The 22,028-nt window shown below is 47.9% G+C and overlaps 1 protein-coding gene across 7 annotated transcripts in view; it reads right to left on the bottom strand.

Moving 5' to 3' along the window:
• Nucleotides 1–22,028, bottom strand: part of Nav2 (neuron navigator 2) — a 349,974-nt gene that overhangs the window by 71,460 nt on the left and 256,486 nt on the right. For all 7 annotated transcript variants that reach the window (XM_036181890.1, XM_036181892.1, XM_036181904.1 and 4 more), the window contains one exon: nt 3,294–3,432. In XM_036181890.1, coding sequence (XP_036037783.1) covers nt 3,294–3,432 — 139 coding nt within the window. The remainder of the gene's footprint in view (nt 1–3,293; nt 3,433–22,028) is intronic.

Raw genomic sequence — 22,028 nt, 5'->3', positions numbered from 1 at the left:
TGTGTGTGTGTGTGTGTGTGTGTGTGTGTGTGTAATTTTGCAACAATGGTTCATATATCACATAGCCCAGGCTGACCTGAAACTCACTATCTCACTCACTACAGAGTGAGTTTGTGTGTGTGTGTATATGTGTGTGTGTGTGTGTGTGTGTATAATTTTGAATGTTTCATATATCACATAGCCCAGGCTGACCTGAAATTCACTATCTCACTCATTATAGAGTGTGTGTGAGTGTATGTGAGTGTGTGTGTGTGTGTGTGTGTGTGTGTGTGTGAGAGAGCATACATGTGCTTGTGCCTACAGAGTCTAGAAGAAGGCATGGGATCTCCTGCAGTTAGAGTCACAGGCAGTATGAGCCACCTACCATGGCGCTAGGAACTGAACTCGGGTCCTCTCCAAGAGCCACATATGCTTTTAGCAACTAAGCTATTTCTCTAGCCTTGTAAGTGTGATCATATGATAAAGCATAGAATCTTAAGGGCATTACTTGAAAAATTCCAGAAAATCAGCATACTCACACAACTACCACTTGGGTCAGGATACAAAGTATTTACCCCAAAATCTTGGTGCCCCTTCTTGTTGTCTGGGTAACAAGAACACCACCACCACCACCACCACACACACACATACACACACACACACACACACACACACACACACACACACTCACACACATTCTCACACACACACACTCTCTCACACACACACGCACACACTCACACACATTCTCACACACACACACTCTCTCACACACACACACACACGCACACACACACGCATGCACGCACACACACTCACACACATTCACACACACTCACACACATTCACACACACATGCACGCACACACATTCACACATGCACACACACACACATACACATGCCTACTGCAACTTCTGGCTAAAATAAGACTGTAAGAAGTGACAGGTGATCCCAAAAGCAATGCCAAAATCATTTCCCCAGGTAGTGTGCAGCTATATTTCTGTAGGGAGGAAATAATCCCCACTTTGCTAACACAGCTTTTCTTTATCCCTACCTACCATCAAAGAAGAGGCACCTTTGAAACAGAGGCTTCCAACATGGCCCCTAGCTGTACAGAGTAAAAAGCAACTGTGGAGGAAGAGGCATGGGAGGGTAGGAAGGGAGAGAGAGACAGGGACATGCTGGTGGTTAGGGGGTGGTATTCCTAGACTTGATCAGTAGCTCACCCCAAATACCAGCCCCCAAATGGTTAACCCATGCCAGAAGTGCCATAGCTTCTGCTGATGACAAGCCATGAGGATGACACCATACTTCACCTTCAGTAAAATAGCCTTACAGAGTGAAATCCAGCCACTGGGAAATACAGTGAGCACCAAAAGTTAAGTCCACAAAAATGGAGCTATCTGTGTTTGAAATGTCAAGTCCTAGAGCAGCAGAACTGGCTGGCGGCTACTGTTACACACTGCTCACAGGTGACCTGTGTCAAGGAGCTTGCTCCTGCAGAGAAACAGCTTCTCGCCTTCAGGATCTAGGTACATGTTTTCATGTGCAACAATACAATTTAAAAAAAATAAATTAAAGCCAGGTGCAAACATGAGATCTCTACATTTGACAACCTGGATCACATTAAAACTCTCAAAAACGAGTCAGTGGTGGTGGTACACGCTTTTGATCTCAGCACTTGGGAAGCAGAGCCAGATCTCTGTGAGTTTGAGGCCAGCCTGGTCTACAGAGTGAGATCCAGGACAAGCTCCAAAACTACACAGAGAAAGCCTGTCTCTAAAAACAAAACAAACAAACAAACAAACAAAAAACTCTCTCAAAAACAAACAAACAAATGAACAAAAACCAAAACAAACAACAATAAAAAAGGAAAAAAAGAAAATGGACTAGGGATGTAGTTCAGTGGGTAGAACAGTCTCTAGCTAGCATCCTCACAGTCCCAGGTTGAGATCCCCAGTGTTGTATTAAGGAAGATGAGTCACACCTGTTATACCAGCACTTGGGATGTGGAGTAGGGCTCAGGAGAACCTGTCTCAAAAAAAATATATGGGAGGCTATTTATAAGAAGAATGATTAGTGTAGGCCAAGCAATACACAACAGACACACAATAGCAGGGGATGTGATCCACAGATGCCCCTGACAGTTCCCAACCTCAGGCTGGGACATACTGACTGCCCAATATAATGTTCTGAACCTTTGTTTTACTCCCTAGAGATCAGACCAGTGCTCAGATAGCAATGGCTCATGTGGCAGAGAGGATCCACACCAGGGGAACCAACAGCCCTTTGCTTACTATCTGAACATTTAAGAGTGTGTGTGCACTTTAAACAAGGCACATGTGTGTGTGTGAACATGTGTGAATACACATGTGAAGGCCAGAGGACACCCTTGAGTATCCATTCCTCAAGTGTTACCTGCCATTTTTTGGAAATAGGGTCTCTCATAACGGGGAGCTTGCTATGGAGGCCAGGCTGTCTGGTCAATGAGCCCCAGGGATTCACCTGTCCCTGCCTCTGCAGCATTGGGAGCTCAGATGCCCACCACCACACCCAGATTTTTTTTTTTTTAATGTGGTTTCTGTGTATTAATCTCAGGTCCTCAGGCTTGCATTTTATCAACTGAATTCTCTCTCTATTCTCTGCTTGTTTGTTTAAAAACAGACTGAAACTGAGGTCCAGGGAGGGAATAGGGTCTCTTCACTGTTATGGATTATTCATGCATGGGAAATCCCCAGCTGGCCGGGCCAGAGTATCCTACTCATGCAGGGAACCATGCTGGCATGTTGGGCAGATAGATGTAGTGGCAGGCTGACGGGTGACCCACTCCATGCGTGCACGGCAGTGGATACACATTCACAACCCAGAGACTACATCTGCGCGGAAATGGTTTGTTATAATAGAGATGGAGAGAAGATAGGAAAGAATGGTTTATTATAATAGAGATGGAGAGAAGATAGGAAAGAGGGAAGGAAAGAGAGAGGAGAAGGAGAGGGAGAGGGAGGTTGAGGGGTGCACACCTCATGGGAGTGGAGGGTCGGGAAAGGGGAGTTTTTCCATCAAGATACAGAGTGGCGCCAAGGAGTGGGGTTTTAAGGGGCAGATCAAACACTCACACCACAAACAATGAGGGTGCAAGGCCGCTTTGCCATCTGCATCACCCACTACCTGGCCTCCATTTCCTGCACAGAGGAGACAGAGACTAGATGCCAAAGGCTGATCCTCCTCTCATTAGCCTGGGAATTCTGATCACCACAAGCCGGGGCTAGCAGGGACACTGGGGGAGCCTGGGAAGACCTATCCTGTTCCTTACCTGCACATCCAGGTTTCTCCGGGAGGAGGCAGGCGTGTTGGCATAGGAGCTGATGGATGAGCTGGTATTGATGTCATCCGTGCTGAGGTTGTCTATGGTGTCGCTGATGCCGCTGCTGACGGAGCTGCTGTCATCCCAGCTGGCAAGACAAAAACCTCCTGAGCAACAGAGCTTCCCAACCTCTAGAGCAGCCTGGTCTAGAAAAGGCCCAGCCTGTGACCTAGAGTCTGTGAACCAGGGGGCTCCTGCTCAGCTGGGGCTCAGCTACCAGGGAACCTGAGTGAAAGGGCTGGTCCCACTTCTCCAGGGCTGCAGACCTTGGTGATGTCCCTTCCATTCCCCCTGCACTCTAGGAACTCTGCTGAAGGTAAACACTCCTCAGAGCCAGGGGCAGGACAAGATTGGCGGGGGATTAAGAGTCAATGCTGTCCCTTGCTGGAGGAAGGGGAGCAGGGCAGAAGAGCTGCTGTTTGAGTTCCTAGATACCTCCCTAGAACCAATGTCCCAGGAAGGAGAGTGAAAGCCCATCCTATCAGTAGCTCTGCCTTCACAATGCCCCAGGGTACATACAGAGCATGGCTCTTCCCTCCCAAACTTCTGAGAGGGAGAGGTCAACCCCTTCCTGCTCAAGACCATTCTCCCGGCAGTGATCCTCCATCCCTGGTTCCCAGTCACTGTCTCCCACCTCCCAACACCATCATACTTAACCCAGCCCTTGACCTCACCACTGACCTTTGCAAAATACACCCGTCCATGGGCAGCTCTGTGCAGCACATCCCCTTGGGCTCTGTCTGCACTCTGTGGCTTCCTCTCAGCTCACCCTCCCATAGCAGCCCTTCTGCATGTCACTGGGCCTGGTCCTCCCTGCCCTAATGTCTCTGGCTGTCACTCCTCCCCTCCCCTCCCCCAAGTATGGCTGGTGTTCCTCTCCAATCCCGACTTGCTCTGACCACGTGGACTTTTTCTGTCCTTTCTAAGCCAGGACTGTTTTCCCTCACAAGGCTTTCATTGGCTCCTTATCTTTTAGGGCTCGGTGGAAATGTCACCTCTTCAGAAAGGCCATCCCATTACCTATCAAGCCATCATATTCTATTACCCCAATATGATCATTTTCCTTATTTGTTTGTGGGATGGTAGGTATACAACCAAGTGCTCAATGAGTACCTGCTGAGTTGAAACATGGGTGAATTCCATAAAGTCAGATGCCAATGTCAGCATGGCACTGCTCTATTTGAGCTGGTGACAACGGTATTGTTATTTCTCCATTGTACAGCTAGAGAAACTGAGGTTTAGAAAGGTGGGCTGCCATGTACAAGGTCAGCTTGAGAGATCAGGATCCTGGGTCAGAATCCAGTCATTCAGACATGACTGTGACAACATACAGCTTCCCATGACATCCTCTCCACACACAAAATGTGACATGGTCCATTTTCCCAGGAAGTCAAGAACCTGGCCGTGGGTCACACCAAGCAGGAAGGAGAAGACGGATATTCAGGAAATGACTTAATCAGATTACTGCCCCATGTGGCCTTCCATGGTGACTGTTGCTAAAGACCTTGAAAAGGGGCGTCAGGAAGCCTTCAAAGTATGAGGTGGCTGAAATTTTAAAAAGCCGAGAGAGCCTTTCTACAAGCACACCCACACAACTCAAAAGAAGCTGTAGTTCGTTACACTAGCTTGGAAGGCATCTGCCTCTACATGCCGAGTGGGTCTCCTGACCAGGGAAGAGGAAGGGGGCTTCGGTCTAGTTGCTCAGCATGCCCATCGGGTTTTCAAAAGTCAGCCTGGAATGTAGCAGACTGCAGAACTGTGAAGTTGATGTGCATAGTAGAGGGGATAGAGACTAAGATCAAGGGCTCCATGGATGCTATGGGAGGGAGGGATGGACGGTCCTTTGGTATGGCTGGTGCACCTGACAGATCTGGAGCCAGAAATACCCAGGGCAGTGTGCGGACCACGCTCTCTGCTCCTGCCCAAAGCAAATGCTTAGGCTTGTTATTTGGTAAACATGCTCACTAACCAGCTATCAGGGAACTGTAATTTGCAAGTGACTCCAGACATGTAACTGAGAGTCAGACATGAAGAATGTGGAAAGCAACATGTCAGCTAAGCAGGAAGGACATCCGTGGAGGCAGTCAAGCAGTGAGGAAATTGGTACAGAGAAACCTGCAGAGTGAGGTGGAGTCGAACTCAGATTGGGCAATCAATACTGAAACAAGTTATGGGAAGTGATTAAGGTTAGGACTTGAAAGAAATCCAGAAGTTGTAGCTGGGTGTTGGTGGTGGCAGTGTCGGCGCATGCCTTTAATCCCAGAGACAGGTGGATCTCTGGAGTTTGCGGCCAGCCTGTTCTACAGATCGAGTCCCAGAATAATCAGGGTCACACAGAAATCCTGTCTTGAAAAACAAAACAAAACACAAATCCAAAAGTTGTATATTTACTACAGAATAGGAGATGGGATTTGAGTAAGAAACCCTGGGGGCCAATGATTCAGAGGGATCCACTTCCACTTGGGAATAGAAAGGCCATTCTTAAGTGGGGTTCAACCACACCTGGGTTCTAGCCTCAAATCTGACAAAGAAAAACTGTCCAATAGTTAGGAGCCCACTGGAGATGACAAGAGTTGGGAGAATGTGATTTTTAATGCTTTGAAAGGACAGTAAGCCACAGTGTGAACACATGAAGTTTAGAAAGCCCTGTGAGCTGGTCTAATCTCTAATCATTTATGCACTTGAGAGAACACATGGCACATTTGAACACATTACAAACCACCCTTGGGATTCATAGCTTTAAGAAATTTATTTATAGATGGGTGGCAGTAGCCCAAACCTTTAATCCCAGCACTCGGGAGGTGGGTCTTTGTGAATTCGAGGCTAGCCTGATCTACAGAGCAAGTTCCAGAACAACCACAGCCACACACAGAAACCCTGTCTTGAAAACGGGGGGGGGGGGGGGGGGGGGGGGGGGGGATGGGGGAGTGGTATTTATGCCAGGCTGGTGGCACATGCCTTTTATATTAACACTCAGGAGGCAGAGGCAAGTAGATCTGAGTTTGAGGACAGTCTTTACTGTGTGTGTGTGTGTGTGTGTGTGTGTGTGTGTGTGTGTGTGTGTGTGTGTGCACACGCCTGGTGCCCACAAAGGGCAGAAGAGTGTTGGCTCCCCTTGGAACTGGAGTTACAGACAGTTGTGAGCTACCAGGTGGGTTCTGGGAATGAATACCCAGGGTCCTCTGGAAAATCTCTCCAGCCCCAGCTTCACAGTTTTAAATGATGTGAGATTAAGATGAAAAGTTTTAAAAACTAGAGTAAGATTAAAAAAAGAATTGAGGGGCTGGAGAGACAGCTCAACAGTTAAGAACACTGGCTGCTCTTGCAGAGGATCAGGGTTCTGTTCCCAGCACCCATATGGTAGCTCACAGCTGTCTGTAAGGACAGATCTGGGGCATCTGGCCTCCCTGGGCACTGCACACACATGGTGTACCTACATACATACAGGCAAAATACTCACACACAGAAAGTAAAAATAAGAAAAGAATTGAAACATTGACGATAATATCTTACTTAACAATTGAAGTTAACACAATTTATTTGCTCTCAAGAGTTAAATGCTTAGAAAGACCTCGCTTATTACAGTGTTATCTGCCTTATTGGAACCAGGTGAATTCAAGTTATTAACATATTTTAAAATGTCTAAGAGATTTAATAATTCAACTTTGCAAATTGGAGTGTGGAGGTAAATTTGATCAGCCAAGTCTAAATTAACAAGGTCCCAATTCACAAGTAGAAATAACATTTTTGTAAAAAGGTTTTTAAAATTTATTTTTATTTTATGTGCGTGAGTCTTTTACTTACAAGTGTGTGTGTGTGTGTGTGTGTGTGTGTACACGCCACCTGTGTGCCTGGTAGCGAGAGGCCCAAAGAGGGTGCCAAACCCTCTGGAACTGGAGTTACAGGTGGCTGTAAGCCACTATGCCAGTGCTAAGAACGCAAACCCAGATCTTCTGCACCAGCAGCCCGTGCCCATAACCACTGGGCCATCACTTTAACCCTGAAATAATCTGAATTTACACAGAAATATTTGACTTAGATATCAGTCATGTAAGGAAATCCAGGTTTAAACATCAAAACTTAAGTTTATCGAGTATTAAACTGCATTAACTCTAAGAGGCTGTTTGCTGCACACAGATGACCTTCCGAGGTTAACATGTTTCTGTCAAGGCTGATTTGGAGGCCAAGGAGACAGCTCAGTTGGCTGGGTGCTTATCTGGCTTGCACAAAGCCCTGGGTTTGATCCCCAGTGTTAAATAAACAGGGCCTGGTGGCACATACCTATAACCCTGGCACTGAGGAGGTGGAGGCAGGAAGTTCAAGACTTGGTCTACAAAGCCAGTACTGGGACAGCCAGAGCTGGTACATAGAGAAACCCTGTCCCAAAAAACAACAAACAAACAAAGAAGTTCAAGGCTACTCCACACAAACTGATCTCAAGGCAATCCAAGGCAACATGAGACCCGATGGGTTTGGTTGTTGTTGTTGTTGGGTTGTTTGTTTGTTTAAGGAAGTTTTGTTTTCCGAATCATTTTTATACAAATGAGCTCCTCTGGCTCCTCCGCAGCTTCTCTGGTGTTCCCCTTTGCATTTCAAGGCTTTCAAAGCAGCATTTTCAGAATCAGTCTCCCAGCTGCCTCCTGGAGGTGGGATTTAATAACCTGGCCTGCTCCTGGGCTCTTCCCCCCACCCCCCTTTCCTCTTCCCTTTTCTGATCCCCTGGAGCTGGCATTACATGCAGTGGTGAGTTGCCTGACAAGGGAACTGAACTACTCAGGTCCTCTGTAAGGGCAGCAAGTGCTTTTAAGGGCTAAGCCAACTCTCCAGCTCCTTCCTTAATTTTTTAAATTACACGTATTTTTAAAAATACAGTATTATTGTTATTATTACTATTATTATTATTAGGGAGAGAGAGAGAGTGTGTGTATATGTGTGTGTGTGTGTGTGTGTGTGTGTGTGTGTGTGTGTGTGTGTGTGTAGGTGCCACAGTGGAGGTCAGAGGATAACTTGAAGGAGTCAATTCTCTTCTACCATGTGGGTCCTGAGAAGTGAACTCAGGTCATCAGGGTTGGCAGCATCATTACCTGCTGAGCCATCCGGGTAGCCTCTTTTTAAATTTCAATACGGATCACAGATCCATCCATCCGACCAGTTCTCGACCAGTTCTCGGCTGAACAATGGCAAGGACACTTCCACAGATACTTGGGAGCAATCAGCACATGTCCAAGCACGTGCTTTCTTCTCCATGAAGCACCCAACACCTCCAATTATAAGAGATCAGCTTTAAAGGCAATCATCTACTTTTACCCGAGAGGGTAGGATTCCAGCAAACAGAAATACAAAAAAAAAAAAAAATATATATATATATATATATATATATATATATATATATATATATTTTTTTTTTTTTAAATTCAGGGTCTTACGTAATTCAGGTTGGCTTAGAACCTGCCGAAAAGCTGAGGAGGACCGTGTACTCCTGATTCTCTCTGCCTCCTGAGTGCTGGGATTACAGGCATGGACTACCACGTCCAGATTACCAAACACTTGTTCATTAAGAACTTTAGATTGAACAGTTTTGAACTCTAAGCCAATGTCTTTCATTTATTCATTCATCTAATCAGCCAGCCCTTCCAGCTGCCAGGCCCTGGGAGCTATGGGATCACGCATGATTCAGAGTGCTCCCTGACTGACTGCCTACCCAATGTTTGGGACCAGTGAGAACAACCTGGGATATAAACTTAATGCCAATTAGGGAGATGGCAGAGGGCAGACATGGCACTGGTTCCAAATGGCTCTGGTCTCCTACAGGCATCATCCAAGTTCGAGCCCAGCACAGACTGGTCCTGTTCCGAGTCCAGGCCCATGGGCTCTTGGCTCCCTGCTCTCTCATACCAGCATGCACAGGGTAGAGTCCAAGCCTCTTCCTGCATCCTCAGCCCCATGCCCTGGGAGAGTTCAGATAAGGTCCATCTTCTGCAGGCTCTGGGTCCTCTTCTGTATAAGCAAAGGACTAGACTAAACCCCAGAAGGTTCCTTTCAGACCAAGACAAATCAGTACACTGTTGTGCCCCCTGGGGCCTCCTTGCCCACTCAGCTACACTGCCAATCAGGCCACTCTTCTCCTAATGTCCAGCCTCTTCCTTGCTCACTTCACCACTCAGACTAGTCTGAGGTGTTTTTTGTTTTTGTGTTGTTTTTTTATGTTTAGTGTGTGTGGTGTATGCATGTCTGTTGTGTTGGCCAGAGGTCTACGTCATGTTGAGAATCTTCTTCAATGACTCTGGACCTTATATACTGAGGCAGTGTCTCAATTGAACTCAGAGCTAGATTAGTCAGTTTGCTCTGGGGATCCCTGCCTTCTGCCTCTGCCTAGCAATGGCTGGGGGTCCCCCACCCCATGGGGGGGGGGAGATTTACATGGGTGCTGAGAATCCAAACTTCCCCTCTCACACTCGATGCGAAAGTGCTTTGCCCACTGATTCATTTAAGCCTACAGCGAAATGTTTTGTACATATGCCATGTCAGGTGGCCCTGAGTGGTATCTTCTTTTAATTAAAAAATGTGTGTGTATGTGTGTGTGAGTGGTTTTGCCTGCAAGTGTGTCTGTGCACTACCTGTGTGTCCGGTGTCCACTGTGTCTCCTGAAACTGTTGTTACATATGTTTGTGAGCCTCCATGTGGGTGCTGGAAATTGAACTCAGGACCTCTGGAAGAGCAGCCAGTGCTCCCAACCAGGGAGCCACCTCTGCAGCCCAATGACAGGTATCTCTTTTTAAGTTGCTCTCTCATCCAGCATCCCCCATAAGCGTCATGCCCTCTGCCCCACGTGGTCATCCACTCAGAGGCTACAAACCCACTGTATAATCTTTACAGCCACTTCACATTTAGACAACAGTCTATCCACACAGAAACAGGGTAGGCTAGCTCCTGCCTGGTATTTATGGTCACCAACAACCGTGTTTGTCAGACACACCAGACATCATTTGGGTCAATGACATTTTTCACTCGGTTTCTGCAAATGCTTAGGACCCAGAACTTCCCCCAGAAGGTGGGATTCAACCCCATTCTAGCTCATCAGGAAAGAAGTCCACAGAGCGGATGCGGTTCAAATCCTCCACCTGCCGATCGGCATCCTTACCACCAAACCTCTACCTGGCAAGCAGAGAAGGACATGAAGAGGAGACACAGGGCAGCCAGCGCCCAGCAATTCCTTTAGAACCACAATTCTTACAGTGCCCAGATACGCTTGTGCCACTCTTGGGGGAAATACAGATGTAAAAGAAAGAAGGGTCCCCAAACTTCGCTAAAAAAATCTGGTTTCACTAGAGATCTGGTTTCAGCAGCTGACGTCACTGAGTCGGGAATTCAAGTGCCACTCAGATGCTTTGAGCACACTACCAGCAGCCCCAGTGTGGGCTATCTGGCATGAAAGCTGCAGGTAACAGGGTTGTAAATCATCTCAGCTCTACACACTTCCGGCTTTGCCCCAGTGTTTTGGAGAGTGATCACTCCAAGGGCAGGAGAAGGCAAGTTTGAGCTAGGGGTGGAGTGTTGGGGAAATTTAAAGCAACAGAACCAGCAAGGATCTTGAATCAATGTGGTAACATATTTACAACGTCGCCTCTCACTCAAAACGGACTGGCAAGGTTACAGGGACAGGCACTCAGATCTGTCCACCCAGATTTACATGCCCTGACTCTGGAATTACTGAAGGACTTACAGGGAGGGAGGGGAGATGGGAGGGAAGGAAAGAGGGAGGAAGGGAGGGAAGGAGGATTCATTAAGCTTTTCAAATAGACTCCTTGAGAGAGAATGCTATTTATTCAAGGAAAAGATGCGCTAAATGACAATGTAAAAATAAATCGCACGGCACAGTCCGTAAGAGGCAGGATCCTCCCCAGACTTAAGTGTCCTCGGAACAATCCTGGCCCCTCTGCCCTCTTACTACACCACTGCAGTTGACTAAATAGTCCCAGAGTCAACACCACGTGTAGCAGACCTTACCTGCTAGCCCTTCCAGTTCAGCCAGAGAGTCCCAGTGGAGTCCACTCTGCCACCCCGCCCCCACCCCTGCCGCAGCCAGACAGCTGCATTCAGTTGCAGAAAGCCCAGACTGGTGGAACTTGTTCTCTGGCTATTGTTCAAGGCAATTGTTCCCTGAAACCCCAGGGCCTGATTAGAATGAGGTCCTTCGGTGTGGATGAGTGAGCAAGCCTAGCTCTAGGCTTACCAGAAAACCCCGGGAAAAGAAAGGGGGAAAGGTTGCCTTCCTGCATTTCCCACCAAACAGGTATGTTAACTATTTCCCCACCATCAGGCTGCCGCAGAGCATCTCTAACCCCTCTATCTGCTCCAGGGTCCCATTAGGGAATCCTTCAAAAGCCTTTCTATAACTCCCGCAGACCTTTCATAACGGACCAAGGTAATGATAGAAAACACTGCTTTAGCTGATGTGGAAAAGCACTGTTAATATCCCTAACACACTTTTTTAAATTCTCATAGTTCTATGGTCAAGACAATAAGTAGCATTCACAGCGTCTTAGTTAGGGATTGTGCCTGGCTATTATTTAACATATTTTCTCCCAGTGTCCATGAGATAGATATAAGTAATAGTAATCACTCAGATGAAGAAACAGGCTTGGAGAAAACAGGCCAAAGTCAAAGTGGTGGGAACCTGTGAAGTAGATTAATGAGTGTGCACTACAGGTGTTATGAGTGTGATATGTGTATGGTGTGTGTGTGTGTGTGTGTGTGTGTGTGTGTGTGTGTGTGTTCATGCCTGAGGGTTGCATGCAGACTACAGAGCCAACAGAGATCAGAGGACACACTCAGCATGGTGTCCACCCTCCACCTTGTTTGGGACAAGGTCTCTTTGTAGTTGGCTAGTGCCAGTGTCTATACCAAACTAGCTTGGGAGTGTCTCCTGTCTCCATCTCCCATCTCACCATAGTCCCAGGAGCCATGAGATCACAGACTCCTCGGTGTATCCAGTTTGATATGGGTCTGGGAATTCAAATCAGGTCTCCACCCTTGTGTTAAAAATGCTTTACCAGCTTTACCCACTGAGCCATCATCTCCCCAGCCCTCACTTGACAGACTTTAAGACATATCTAGTCAGGATAGTAGACCACCTTAGACATCCACACCACAGAAGACACAGCTACTTGAATTAAAAAACTAAGTGAGCCAGGCAATGGTGGTGCACACCTTTAACCCTAGCATTAGGAGGCAGAGACAGGTAGATCTCTGGGAGTTTAAGGCCAGCCTGGTCTACAGAGTGAGTTCCAGGACAGCCAGAGCTACACAAAGAAACCCTGTCTCGAAAAACCAAAAAACAACAAACAAACAAACAAACAAAAAAACCAAAAACAAACAAAACAAACAAAAAACAAAAAACCAACAACAACAAACAAACCATAAGTGGGGTGTGAATATAGCTCAGAAACAGCATGAGGACCTGGGAGCCCAGCACTGGGAGAAAAAAAATTAAAAGCACCAAAGAAACAAAACAAACAAACAAACAAAAAACGCTCTCTGGGGATAGCCTATGCTATTTGCAGTTCTGGTACAAAAAAAAAAAAAAAAAAGACCCACAAGTTTAATTTGAACTTTGCAAGGGCAGAGTTTAAATCCTGAAGTCAACAAGTTTAGCCTGACCTGGAAGGGGGAAAGGGTGCCTGCCACTAAACTCAGGAGGCTGAGCCAGCTCTGCAGAGAAACAACCAGATAGGTCTCTGCTGGAATCCAGATGCCAATTACCTTGTTAGAACACCCTCATTTCTGGGAGACTTGGGCTTCCCCAGTGGTACTGTGCTAATGACACTAGGTCTGGTGGTGGGAACAAAGGGTTTTGATGGGTGTGCACAACTTTCCAGGCATGTGTGAGAGTACCAGCTCAGGGCAGCTGCAGCCCAAGTTTTAAAGGACCTGCAAGGTATGGGAGGGAGGTGTCATCGACACTGTGAAACATGCAGTAAAGTCGGGGTGTGGTGTGTGTGTGGTGTGTGTGTGTGTGTGTGTGTGTGTGTGTGTGTGTGTGTGTGTGTGTCGGGGGGCATATTGTTTCTTGTTATGATTAGTGGACAAGGTCCCAGGGGAGAAGCCTGTCTATGGATGGAGCCAGGTGCAAGGCCAATCACTTGGGATAAAGAGAGGAAAACAGAAACCCCACCAAGAAGGCTTTGAGGGGATTTAGCAGAGATGAGAAGGCTCCAGGCTTGGGTTTCATCCCACAGCACCTTTGTCCCGTTTTGCTAACCCATTCCTGGACAAGTAGGTGGTCCCTCTGAGGAAGCGTGAAATCCTCCATCTGGTTTCAGGGGCTCAGTATGGTTGGCCACTCCAGGCTTTGGTCAGGATGCCTCAGACCCTCATTGTTACAACAGGCACCAGAGTGTCTGCTGACCTCAGCTACACAAAGCCTTCTCTCCTCGCTGGCTCCACCATGCTCAGCTTGAGCCACTGCCAGCCCCTAGCCAGCTTGGGCCAAGGTTCTCGACAAACTCATCCTCGTCTGTCTTCAGTTTCCCAGAAGCTGCTTCCCCTAAGCATCCACAGAATCCAGCCATTGCGACTAATGAGAACAACTAGGGAGGGGAGTTTCAGTAACAGGTCCCAGGCCACTCAGGATCCTAGAGATGTCAGCCCATTGCCCTAGCAACTACAGACTACTGAGGGCTCCTTTCTGTAGATGTGGAAGGGGGCTCACAGAACGAAGCCGAGTGAGCTGCTTAAAGTGCTCCAGCTAGATGGACTTGCAACTCTGATTCCAGAGTTCTTGTGAACCGTGTCCAGGGAAGACCTTAATCCATCTGCTTTGGCAGAGGGGAGGGTTACGTGAGAAATCGGAATTTCTCTCTACCTGCTCTCCAAACCAAGGACACTGAGGTGTCACAGTTCATTTGAGAACATCTCAATGAGCTAAAGAAAACGGGGTGAGGAGACAAATCCCGGACAGGGCAATTAGTTAGCTATCTGCAATCTAAGGCAGTGGGTGGGCATGTGGGGTACCAACTTCCTCATAAGCTCTCCTTACCCCAACCTCCACTTAGTTTCCAATGTATCTTAGGCCTATAAAAAGCTGATACATCACAAGATACATCATTGGCACTCCAGGGCAGCAGGCAGAGAAGCAGAGGTGCCAGACTTCCTTTCTGCTGTCAAGGGCCTTCCTTTAAAGTTCTGCCTTCTGGAGTAAAAGGCAAGATAAGCAACTGGGTCAAGAAACTACGCCTTGCCAGGCATGGTGGGGCATGCCTTCAATCCCAGAACTCAGAAGGCAGAGGCAGGTGGATTTACATAGTGAGTTACAGGACAACCAGGGCTGTCCTGGACAGCCAAAGTAAAAAGACCCTATCTGAGAAGGAAGGAATGGAGGGAGGGAGGGAGGGAAACAAGCCCTTAGTTAGGGCTGTAGAGACAGCTCAGTGATTAAGAGTACTTGTTGCTCTTGCAAAAGGACCCTAGTTCAGTTCCCAGAACCCACATGGTGGCTCATAGCCACCTGCAACTCCAGTTCCAGGGGATCCAGTGCTCTCCAGGCAAGTATATAGCACACATACATGCAGGCAGAATACTCATACACATAAAAATCAGTAAATGCAAAGAAAAAAAAATCACCTACCACTCAAAATCATCTTTACAACTGAAGAGAAGCGAGGCGGTAGCTAATTAGACAACCCAACCACACATGTATACAACTTCTGCCAAAGCCTGGGGCACCATTAACATGCAGGCTGGACATCTGCCCCTCTAAGACTCATTCAGCTGCCTGGAAGGAGGCCCTGCCGCCGCCGTCCATGGCCAGCCCCAAGGTCATGGGCCTTCCCAGATCTGACCAGTAGTTAGAATCCCAGCTTTCTGGGCTCTATGCAGCACTGGCTGAGCCAGAGCCCCCACACAGAGCAGAAGCTTCAGGAGGTCCGAACTCCCAGCAGCGAGGTCCTACTGCAGAGCAGGGCTGTTCCCTAACCCAGAGCCCTCTCCTTCCTAGAAATAAGCAGGTTCTTAGTGAGGTTGCCAAGCAGCGTGCCCTGCTGAATCCCCCCAACCAGAGAAAACACCCTTTGTGCAGTCATGTTCTTATTAGCTGTGTGATCTTGGCTGACTGACCTAACTTCTCTGACTCATTTCAAATTGAGTGCGCTCTTACAGGATTCACAAGGAAAAGCAAAGGAGAAGGCGTCTGCAAGATGCTTGGCACACAGGAGGTGGCGATGACCATTTTGTTCTCTTTGGTGAGGCTTAAAAACTGGAAAACCCCTCTCTGAACAGATAGATATGTATATATTTAGTGTAATGCTGAAGCTGTACATGCCATCTCACCTGGGACCTAATTTCCAGAAGGATTTAAAAAAACAACCCACTTCGTAAATTTTAGTACTAGTAAACACAACCACAGCCTCATCAGGCTCCCTTGGATTCTAAACAAAACCTTCATGCAAGTCACTTTAATCAAGCCACCTCGTGTGGGCCACTCCAGCTCACTCCACTCCCCTTCCCCCAGCCAACCGAAAGGACCTGGACTGAAGCCTTCAGACAGCTGGGTGATCAACACCCAGTTTTTCAGGCTTGGGAGCCCAGTTTGATAGGGTGGACTGGATGGACCACGCAGACTGGAGCACACTGACTGGCAGAGATGTCTAGGTGTGTCAAATGCTTTTGGGGGAATGTCTCAGCCACCTCTAAGCCATCAAGGTTAAAAGGGAAGGAGGTGGGGAGGCAGGATTTGTACACACACACAGAGTGATTCTGGCAGCTGCCTCACTGCCCGCCCTGCCGACTTTTCAGTACCAGCCAAGGAGCCACAGGCATGGCACTCCGCCCCCACTCCACCCCTTGTCCCAAGAAGTTCGAGAAATTGTCCTACCTTGTAAGGTTCTTAGGCCAGAGCATGGCACTACATTATGGTCCCTGGAGAATGGTGGACAAAGAAGCTGAGTGACTCTTAGGGGACCACAGTCCCTGCAGCCGGCCGCCGGCCCGCCCACGCCAGGCCAGGCAATCACAGCACCCTGTGAATCTGCTACGGAGGGACTAGAGTGTCACCATGCCCCAGCCCTGGAGAGAAACCCGATCCGCCAACAAAATTAACCTTTAAAGTGCTGAGGGAGCGGAGGTCAGGGCCCAGTGCTGGTATCAAGTCAGCTGTGAGAAGTTTCAGCAAAGCAAATCTAACAGCAAACTCAGAAACCCTACCGTAAAGCACAGAATAGAGGGTCCTGTACGCGTCCCAGATTCAGCTATCACAGATCCCACATCTACTGCACTAAAAACACCAAAGGTCTTTTCAGCAACATGTGCTTCCTTTAACTTCATGAAACTCAGTGATCATAACAACTCTTTGCTCAGTCTGTGGATATGTGAATTCAAAGCATTTGAATAAAATGACAAGGAGAGAGAGAGAGAGAGAGAGAGAGAGAGAGAGAAGAGAAAGAGGGATCACCTACCTGTATGGGACACATTTCTCATTTCTTTCTAGGGAGACCAGTGATACTGGGGTACCAAGGGGAATATGCATTAATTCCTCATAAATGTTTTAAAAGAAATGAGTCTCAGTCCTGCACACGGCTACATCAAGCTTTATGGCAGAGCGGTGAAAAAAGGAAGATGGGACCAGAGAGGTCTGGACGGGAAGGAGTTGAACCCAGCTAATCGCTCGTTAAAACCTGTAATCCAGCACTCAGAAGGCAATATAGAAACAGATGCCCAGATGCCGGAAGAGGGGAACAACTGTCTCACCGCTGGGAACGTAAGAACTAAGTTATGTTATGGCCATGGGCTTTTATCTCCTCAGAGAGGGTAAAGATGACTCAAACCCCTACTTATTTCCCCCAAATCCTACAGTTTGGCTCACAGCAGTCTAGGAAGACTTTCCCTGAGCTAGGCTTACCCCCAGGGGGCCAAGCTGCCTGCTTAGCTGGTTGGGGAGTATGTGTGTAGAGGGGGCAGGGTGGAGGAATGGGCTTGAGGTGGAGAGAAGAGGAAGCAATAACCTGAGCATGCAGGGTCTCAGTGGGGTCAGCGTTTGCTCAGCAAACAGAAGCTTTCAAAAGGGGATGGAGACCCTTCTGGCCCCCACCCACCTGAGAGGGATAAAATAAAGTTTGATTCAAAGAGGGAAGGAGGGGGCGGGGCTGGGAGTGTTTCCCAGGTGAATAAAAAGGCAAAGAGTCTAGGAGCTGAGATTGCAATCTTCAAGGAGCCCCAGCCAGGGAGGTTACTCATTCTTGTCTCAGCCCCTAGGGCCCTCCTCCACCTGAGGCATCAGCAGTGGGGAATGAATGGTAAGGCAGAGGTGGGGGTTGGGTGGAGGGTAAGTGTGGCTAGTCCAGATTTACTGAAACCAAAGCCAGGGGAGACAGAAGCTTCACTGACCAGGGTGCTTCAAAGCTCTGACGATCATCTCCTCTGTTCTAGAAATTACTAGTTTTTCTTCACAATATGTCTGAGTGTCTGAATTGGTGTATACAAAGAAATACACACACACACACACACACACACACACACACACACACACACACACATTCTGCAGTTGCTGTTTGCTTTAAGCAACAGAACATGTTTAAAAAACATACATAAAACACACACACACACTAACTAGCCCTAGAGATAAACTAGGGGTTGCCTATGCATTCATTTACTTATCTATTCACCCGGCTAATGCATATTCACAGAGGCGTGCAACCTGCCTGGCAGGCACTGCTTTAAGTGCAAGGACAAAGCAGTTAACAGAAAAGACAAAAAGCCCCCTTGAATGGCACTTGTCTTTTAGTGGAAACCATGGAGTTTCATCTACAAGCTACAAAGTCAAATGACAACAACAAAGGTAAGTTATCCAGTTGGTTAGTGATGATGGCTATCGACAAAATATAATGCAAAGGATAGGGTGTGATACGGCCGGATGCTTTCTTTACACAAGGTGTCTGAACAAGCCCATCTTCTATATACCTGAAAGCAGCCTGGGAGCTAGCTCTGTGAATGCCTGAGTGCAAGAGCCTTCCAAGAAAAGAGCCAAGTCCTCGAGGCAGGATGCACTCCACACATGGAGTCCAAGAGTACACGGCTCAGCAGAGTGACCAGGGAACCAAGGGAGCCTGGGGTGGGGGGTCAGGCCAGAGGGCCAAGGTCCTAGGAGGTGGAACTTGCAGGTCACAGGAGGCAGCTTGGGCTTGACTTCACTGAGGAAGAGCAGTTACTCAGAGGGTTATCATAGGTGCTGGTTTTCCTTTGGACAAAATGTCATATAATCTTGTATAACAGGAATAACTGTGTCGTGTACAAGTGCTTGGTTCTATGGCCAGATGTAAAAATTATCCCTTTATCAGGAAAGGCTGAATTCCTCAAAGCAGATGACCATCAGTTGTGATGGAAAAGGACCCAGGCAGGGGCTGGAGAGAGGGCTCAGGGGTGGAGAGTACTGGCTGCTCTTGCAGAGGACCCCATTGATTCCTGACACCCACATGGTAGCTCACAGCTGTTTACCCCAGGGATCCAAGGACCCATAGGTACAAGGCACACACAGGCATACACACAGGCAAAACATCAGTACACACACAACATCAATTCTTTTCAAATTAAAGAGAAAGACCAACACACACACACACACACACACACACACACACACACACACAGAGAGAGAGAGAGAGAGAGAGAGAGAGAGAGAACGAACAGAACAAAACACTAAAACAATGCAGTAAGCCACTCAACTTGGAACCAGTGGGCACTTCCCTGATTCTAGGCTGGGAAGTGTCATTTCTGACCCTGACTTAAAAACTGGCCAAATTCTAGCCAGGCAGTGGTGGAGCACACTCCTTTAATCTCAGCACTTGGAAGGCAGAGCCAGGTGGATCTCTATGAGTTAGAAAACCTGTCTTGAAAAACCAAAAAATAAAAAACAAAAATAAGGCTGGCCAAACTCTAATGACCTTCTAGAACTCACAACAGTTTCACTCATAACCATGTTATCAAAAATGTTAAGTTTCCAAGGTTACTGTCATTTTTTTAAAAGCAAAAGAAGCTGATTAAACTCTACCCAGATATCAGAAAGTAGAACAAAACTTTATTCTGGGAATACAGTCACAAGACAGAAAATTAAGGAAATGGATCTAAAAGACAGGCCCTATCCTCTCTCTCCACCCCCCCACCCCCGCTATGTCTATCACATGCAAGCAGGTCCCCACAGAGGCCAAAAGGGGGCACCAGATCTCCTGAATCTGGAGCTATTGATAATTGTGATGTGGGTGCTGTTAACTGAATCCAGGTCCTCTGCAAAAGTAGTTGGTGTTCTTAACCCTTAAGACATCTGTGCAGCCTCTAGGCCCCTGTTTCCAATGAGTACTGTATTCAAGCCATTGCAGGGAGGAACCTTCTCCTTCCCTAGCACAGTGCCCCTTCTTTATCGCCCCACCTCCCACTGAGAAATATGCCACCTGTCCCTTCAAATACAATAGGATCTTCAAGCTGGTGCTCACTTAGCACACAAGCTCTGGGTTTGATGCTCAATGCCAAATGCTTCTATGATCCCAACATGCAGGGGTAGAGGCACCTTCAGCTATGTAGTAAGTGTGAGGCTAGCCTGGGCTGCATAAGACCTTATTGCAAAAACAAAAACCAAAAACACAAAGCCAAAATCTTGGACTCCATGTTCTTCCTTGATAGTTGAGAGTCCTTGCCAAAAGAGCTCACACCCCACCATCAGACTTTGATACCCACGACTCCTCTGAGAACACTGCCTTTCTTCCCTAAGTACAACAATGGCTTCTTCCACAAACAGCCACTTCTCCATCCTCATCTCATCAAGTGTCCAGCAGCAGGTGGCATCTAGTCCTCCCTTCTCAGGTTCCCATGCGGTGTTATCCTCCACACTGGGCCTCCTCCTTTCTCACTGACCATTCTGGGTCTCCTTCCTCCTGGCCTCAACATCCCCTCTCTCCCTCTGTTCTCTACCATCCTCTCCTGTGACCTCATGCATGGCTCCAAATACCAGATATAGCCAGATAATTCTAGTGTGGAATGTCTCAAGCCTGGGCCACGTGGGCCACCTGGGCCACATGGGCCTCCTGGGCCACATGGGCCACCTGGGCACTCAGCACATGTGAAATCAAATCCTTCTACCAAGCTAATGCTTCTAGCTTCCAATGAGTCCGCATTACACTATGAGAGCTTTGGTCATTTCAATGTGTGACCTATGTGTCAACTTTCCCAATTCTCTCTTCCTTCTTTCCAAGTCTTGTTGATGACATGCCCAACAACATTGTTGTGGGAGACATAAACAAAAATCTGCCCCTTCCTTACAGGCTTGCAAATGACAGACCAAAGAAAGATTTCACCAAAGTCCAAGCTATAGAGTTTACGGATCGAGGTGACCTCAAAGCTACCACACCCCTGGAAAATCTTCTTCCAGTATGGCTAATGACTTCCCCATAGCTGCAGGAATCCCTACTTCAAACAATCTTCCACAGGCTATATCCTCTGTCATCAAGACCACAAAAACACATGCAATTTGTGCAGAATTACATACACGTGGCCTGGCAGGATAGGAAGGAGTAGTCCAGAACCTCAGGTGAGGGTCCAGTGACCCTCCCTGTCCCATCCTTCATCACCATTCAACAAGCCTGAGCTTGAGGGTCTCCATGAGCAGGCTGCTGTATGTCTGAGGACAGAGCTCTACGGTGGACACAGCCTGCTCACTACTCAGCCTTTCCAGTAAGAAGAACCGGATCCAAGCCTGACGACTCTGCCTCGCCCGTCCCCAGGCTCAATCCTCCAGACACGGTGACAGTGACCTTTCTCAAGTGTAGATCAGATCCCATCATTCCCACCTCTGATGCCTTCCCAAGGAACTGAGTGCCAAGTGCCAGGAGGGCTCAGTGCAACCTGTCTTCTGTCTCTGTCATCTGCCGCTCTGTACTCCCCTCCAACATGGCTGTGTTCTCCAGTGAAGCTTGCCATTCACTCTTGTGAAAGTCTCCATACACTCTTGACCCAGGAACCCTTCCCTGTGACCCTCTTGAGGGGGCTTTCACTCTGCATTTCAGTAGGCTCCTTCACCACCTTTCCATTTGGTCTCAGCCATCTCCTCCCATGGCCTAGAGCAATGTTGCTGTGGCCCTGGCAGATGGAGGACTGAAACCTCTCTGCAGCCTCCTGGAGCCTGTGAAGTGTCCCCAAACCCTTTAGCTCCAAGATTCTTTACTTGGGCACAGCCCCAGCTGAGAGCAGGGCAGACACTTGGCGTATATCCTATAAGAAATAAGCTAACAAGATTTTTTTTGGGAGGGTTGGGGGAGTCTTTTGAGACAAGATCTAATTATGTAGCCCCGACTTGCCATGAAGACCAGGCTGCCTTCAAACTTGCAGCAATCCTCCTGCCTCTGCCTTCTCAGTGCTGGTGTTATAGGTGTGTGCCTACACACCCATGACAACGTTGTGCATCTTACCGGCCCCTGAAGCCTGGCCGGAAGCCTATGTCATGCAGCTGCCTCTGGGTCTTCTAGCTATGGCCTCATTTCATGCTCTGACCTTTGGGTTCTTTATCTGGAGCACCAGGCATCTAGTCAGTTGGTTCACTTTTTACAGCTTGTTAGTAACAGAAAGGAGAGGGAGGGTGGGGGAAAGGCAGGAAAGCCAGGAAGGATGAACCAGAACACAAAGAGAGATAAAAGGGCCTGTGTGGGATAC

This window comes from Onychomys torridus, chromosome 1, assembly GCF_903995425.1.
Source record: "Onychomys torridus chromosome 1, mOncTor1.1, whole genome shotgun sequence".
In the NCBI taxonomy this organism is placed as follows: Eukaryota; Metazoa; Chordata; class Mammalia; order Rodentia; family Cricetidae; genus Onychomys; species Onychomys torridus.
The sequence above is the reverse complement of the archived record's forward strand: the minus strand, read 5'-3'. Positions and strand labels throughout refer to the sequence as shown.